Source organism: Stomoxys calcitrans, chromosome 4 (assembly GCF_963082655.1).
Source record: "Stomoxys calcitrans chromosome 4, idStoCalc2.1, whole genome shotgun sequence".
Taxonomy (NCBI): Eukaryota; Metazoa; Arthropoda; class Insecta; order Diptera; family Muscidae; genus Stomoxys; species Stomoxys calcitrans.
In genome coordinates this window covers 93,316,835-93,322,174 of record NC_081555.1, presented here as the reverse complement: position 1 = coordinate 93,322,174, position 5,340 = coordinate 93,316,835, and the positions used below count along the sequence as shown (strand labels likewise).

At 40.3% G+C, this 5,340-nt stretch overlaps 1 protein-coding gene across 1 annotated transcript; it reads right to left on the bottom strand.

The window, feature by feature from the left end:
• Window positions 1-1,161: 1,161 nt before the first annotated feature.
• On the bottom strand, window positions 1,162-2,349 carry LOC131996983 (uncharacterized). Its single transcript, XM_059367201.1, has 2 exons — window positions 2,061-2,349; window positions 1,162-1,988 (listed from the first exon to the last, which is right to left on the bottom strand). The coding sequence occupies exons 1-2, from the start codon at window positions 2,347-2,349 to the stop codon at window positions 1,162-1,164; spliced, it is 1,116 nt and encodes a 371-aa protein (XP_059223184.1).
• Window positions 2,350-5,340: the final 2,991 nt, after the last annotated feature.

Genomic DNA, 5,340 nt, shown 5'->3' with positions numbered 1-5,340 from the left:
TCATCTGACACCAATTTATCATTACCAACTTCAAGGGGTGGTAATTGCATTTTTTGTTTTCCTCTCAGACTTCTACTTACTTTCCAAAATTTTTTGTCTCCTGGGGTCATGTTCTCCAGTAAATATGACCATTGTCGGTTTCGCTCTTTATTTATTTGCCTGTTTATCGTCTTAGTTAAGAACCTGATGCATTGATTGTATACTAACGTGGCTCGATCATCAGAGGAGCGATTTGCCTTTCTCTTGAATTTATTCCTTTCACGTATATTCCTCATTGTACAAGCTGGAAGGGAAGCTACTTTGGAATGAAATTTTCGAGGAACTGCTCCATCTCTTGCTCTTAGAATCAAATGCTTAAATGCTTCTAATTCTCTATTAATGGCACATGTCGTGTGGTAAGAATTGGTCGAAAATCTAATATGACTACGGACTTCCCGCTTAAATAATCTCCAATTGCATTGCGCGTAGTCATAACCACTAGTTTCAACAGAATTGAAGGCTGAACATCTTATAGTACACATGACTGGGCGGTGATCTGATGGAATCTCATATCCAAGGGTTTTGAGATGCATCGAGAGAGAGGTGTTACTCAAAACTAAGTCTACAGTAGAAGGGGTTCTATTGTTTTGGTGTGGATAGAGAGTGGGGCTGTCAGAATGAAAAACGAAGAAGTTGCACTGGTGTTGTAAAGAATTTAGAACGGTGCCTGCGCGATTATTTGATTCACACCTCCATGAAGTGTGTTTCGAATTTAAATCGCCAAGTAGAATAAATTCTCTACTGCATTGAGTTAAAGCTATCACGTCGTTCTTAAAGTTGGCCGTATACCTGGGGCAGTAAGCGGTGCATAAAACTATACGTCTCTGATTTATTGTAACTTCTATTGATAAGTTCTCAATATTTGTGGTACGCGTTAATGGTAAAAGTCTGTGTTCAATAGACCTATGAACCAAGAGAGCCACACCTCCTCCTCTTGTATCAGTTCTATCGTTTCTGTATAACAGATAATTGCAGAAGTATGGCCTGTGGTCCGAAGTGAAAAAAGTTTCATTAAGTGACGCTACATGAATACTGTGCTTTTCAAGTAACACTTCAAATTGCTTTAGAGTAGAATAGTTCGAAATTCCATTTGAATTCCAGTGAAGAATGCGAAATTGCTGATTATTTAATGTCATAAGCGTGTTTTACCATGGACATTACTACATACATTTGCTGCACCTTATTAGTGCATTGACTAAGCTCACTAAGAGCTGAGTTGAATATATCAAACAACTCATCGATAGAAAAGAGATCATTTTGATTGTTATCTCTTAAATGTGCTGCGTAAGAGCTTCGTTCATTGCGAAGACTATTAAAGTTATTAGACGGGTTTCTGCTGGTGGTAGTTTGCTGCTCTGGGACGTGCGCAGTTCTACGAGGCGGTGGTGATTTTCTCTTACGAAAATTTGTAGCTCTCTCTCTGATCTCTAAATAATGAGCACGGTGTGGGCAATTGATGTCATTGGCGGAATGATCGGTTCTCTCATTTCCGTACTTTTTGCAATTAAAGCAAGAGAATGCTGCAGGTCTCTTGTCGTTCTTTTTGAACGGACAGTTGTCGGTGGGATGATTGTTCGCACAAATCATGCATGCCGAACGTCTGTTGCAGTGCTCCCCTCCGTGGCCATACATTAGGCAGTTCCAGCACTGCGTTGGTTTATTCTTTTGTTTTGGTTTTTGTTTCCTCCACGATACAACAACATTTCTAATTGCGTAAATGTTTTGTAAATGCGCTGGGTTGAAATTCTTTCGTACAAACTGTACTTTGTAAACGGCGTCGTCTACTGAGCTATACTTCGTATTTATCTCTGTCACAGAGGTTGGAGTGAGGTTGTAGTCTTTAAGGTCTTCAATGATTTCAGACGTTGGCATTTTTGGCAAACCGTGAAGAAACACAGTGTATGAACGATTTTCCCTTGAATTGAAGGAATGGAATTCTATGTCACTCTCTTTAAGAGTTTTTATACAAAAGTCATATTTTTCACTATTTTTTGGAAAGATCTTAGTTCCAATAGATGTACGTTTGAAAACACAATCGTTTCCCAATAAATGTTGAATCTCTCGTAAGGGGACTGAAGCGTCAGCGACAATTGGAGGGGGTTTTGGTACCCTTTCCTCGTCTACAATGTTTGACTCGATGGCCACTTCCATGTCATCTGGAGTGGATAAAATGCCGTATCTGTTTCGGCACGTAGTGGTGGCTCGGTCAGAACCAGTAGTACCCCCAAACGTAAACATTGGTTTGGGGCGCTTAAGAACGTTAGTCTTGCTCTTGAAACGAGCGCCAGACCTGGCCGGCCCTCGGGCCATGATGGATTTGTTTAACTTGTTTTCCAAAATTGGATGAAACTCGCGTAACCAATTTTAAGCAAGAAAGAAAAATAGAAACTTAACGAGAGTTTTAAGGGAACACAGACTATTCGCAATGACACTGCTTTTATTCTTAATGCGCTCTTTATGACCGTACAGAACGAAAGCCGAAAACGAACTGTCATATACACACATACACGTTGTTGACTCAGCTACAATATTGAATTTTATATCTGAAAAAAAGAGAAGAGAGAAAACACACAAATTACAAAATGATGGCATCCGATTTTTTTGCAACACTTCTGAATATTTAAAGCGGGTATATATTTAGAAAAACTTTAAAAATTAGGAAAAAATCAAGTAGGGAGAGGCAAAAGCCGATCGGTGTCGACTATATAATACCCTACACCTAACTTTAGGTGGGAGCTATATCCTATTCTGAACCTAGTTTATGGAAGTCGGCGAAGATTTTAGTAGGATATCGGTAGTTAAGAGGGCCTATATCACCATATTGACCGATTCTAATAAAACTTGGCATTGATGTTGTAAGTCATACGATTTTGGGCCGAATTTCTGCCAAAACGTGAGAAAATTTAGGCTTCTAAGGACTGAAGAAGTCAAATCCGGGGATCGATTTATATGGGGGCTATATCTGTTTATAGACCGATTTGAATCATCCTTGGTATAGACGTTGGAAGTCATAACACAAGTCATTGTTTTAAATTTCATCCAAATCGGAAGAAAATTAAGACTTCTAAAGGCTCAAGAAGTCAAATCCGGGAATCCTTTTATATGGGAACTATATCAGGATCTTGACCGATTCAAATCATACTTGCCGTGGATGTTGGAAGTCATAACACAAGTCCTTGTTTCAAATTTCATACAAATCGGAAGAAAATTGAGGCTTCTTAGGGGTCAAGAAATCAAATCCGGGATCGGTTTATATGGGAGCTATATCAGGTTTTTGACCGATTCAAATCATACGTGCCATGGATGTTGGAAATCATAACACAAGTCATTGTTTTAAATTTCATCCAAATTGGATGAAAATTGAGGCTTCTTAGGGGTCAAGAAATCAAATCCGTGGATCGGTTTATATAGGAGCTATATCTGATTAAAAACCGAATCGGACCATACTTGACATGTATTTTAGAAGTCTTAACCCAAGTCGTTGTTTCAAATTTCAGCCAAATCGGAGGCAAATTGAATCTTCTAGGGGCTCAAGAAATAGAATCGTTGGATCGGTTTATACCGGGGCTACAACCAAATCTGAACTGATATGGCCCATTTACAAATCCCAACGACCTACATAGATAAGAAGTATCAGCGCAAAATTTCAAGCGGCAAGCTTTACGCATTAGAACGCTATCGTGATCGTGACAGACGGATGGACATGGCTAGATCGACTCAGAAAGTCGAGACGATCTAGAATATATACACATTATGGGGTCTTAGACGAATATTTCGAGGTGTTACAAACGAAATGACTAGATTAGTATACCCCCAAGCAATGGTGGTGGGTATAAAAGGAAAATGCTTAGAGAATTGCCATGCTGTGGGAGCTATATGGTGTTGTGGACTCATTCGGGCCATTCATGGTTTGAATGTTGTAGAGCATAGTAAAAGTATTACTTCATTCATCGCCTTTATTCTCCATTAACGCACACTGGTCCATATATTTTACGAAGAATATTTCTCTCAAATACTCCAAGTACTGCCTCGGTACCCAGGACCATATAAAAACACTTGTAGTATCATTGTCTTTTATTACGCAATCTTCGTCTGTCGAGATGTGTCCTTGTTTCTAAACTGCCTACTTAATCCAAAGTGGTATCTTTTATTCTTCGCTTTATTTAAAAACTGGCGTCATTTGTTTCGGTTACAGCGGTGCCTATTTAGATAAAGTTGCTCACTATCTCAAAGTTGTGGTTACCATCTCCATTTTCCTTTTCTAAACAGTTGTACAAGGCATTTTGGGAGTTAAAACCATCTATTTCTTCTTATTTCTATTTACTGCCAGACCCATTTTCACTGATTCTCTTTCGATTGTTTCAAATGCTGCAGTTACTACTTTCGGTGACAGACCCATCTCATAGATATCGATGTCGTCGGCATAGGCAAGTAGCATGTGTACTCATGTGTGAGTAGTGTGCCATATCTATTCACATCTGCATCTCGTATAGACTTCTCCAGCAGGATATTAAAGAGATCACTGCACGGGATAGATGTGAGCACCACAAAGGCTGCAACATTGAGGTCCGATCTCGTGCTACCACGAGAAGCTTAGCTGTCAGCTACCGAGGGCGTCCACAAGTTGCGATTAGTGGAATACTCCATACGAAGTAGCTGCAACTGCAGTAGCGGACAATCAGCGGTATCGAGCGGAGAGTCTCAGTGAGAAGTCGCGCGGCACTAGGACTAGGCGAGTTAATGGCACCTTTAAATAACCAATGGCCACCATGTTCCCGAGGCGATCGGTCATTCGGACCGGAACGAGCCGGCTCTCCTACAAGAGCTTGACGAGGATCGCCACCTCCACATGAAAATGTGGCTACAACAATAACAAAGAGATCACACGATAGGCTGTCTCCTTGTCTGAAACCACATTTGGTATTTAATGGTTCGGAGAGATTCTTTCTTACTGAGGAAAGTGTATCAGGTATACCAAATTCAGACATGGCTTGAAATACCTTTGAACGTATAGGGGTATTGAAAGCCACTTTGTAGTCAACAAGGAGATGGTAGTTGTTGATTTGTCCTTCTCGATTCTTTTAGAGGATTTGGAGCAGTGTGAATATCTGGTCCAGGGTGGATTTACCAGGTCTAAAGCCGCATTGATAGGGCCCAATTCTCTCATTGACTTTAGGTTTTAATCTTTCACACAGTACGCTCGAGAGTATCATGTATGCAATGGGGCGGAGACTTATTCCTCTGTAGTTGGCACACTTCGTCTTGTCTCCTTTCTTGTGTTCGGGACATAGTATGCTGATG

Bases quoted from the DNA above. Each gene is read 5' to 3' on its own strand.
- LOC131996983 (XM_059367201.1), bottom strand. From the start codon at position 2,349: ATGGCCCGAGGGCCGGCCAGGTCTGGCGCTCGTTTCAAGAGCAAGACT. The intron at 1,989-2,060 runs GTACATCTATTG...AAACTCTTAAAG, and splicing joins AAACGATTGTGTTTTCAAAC to AGAGTGACATAGAATTCCAT.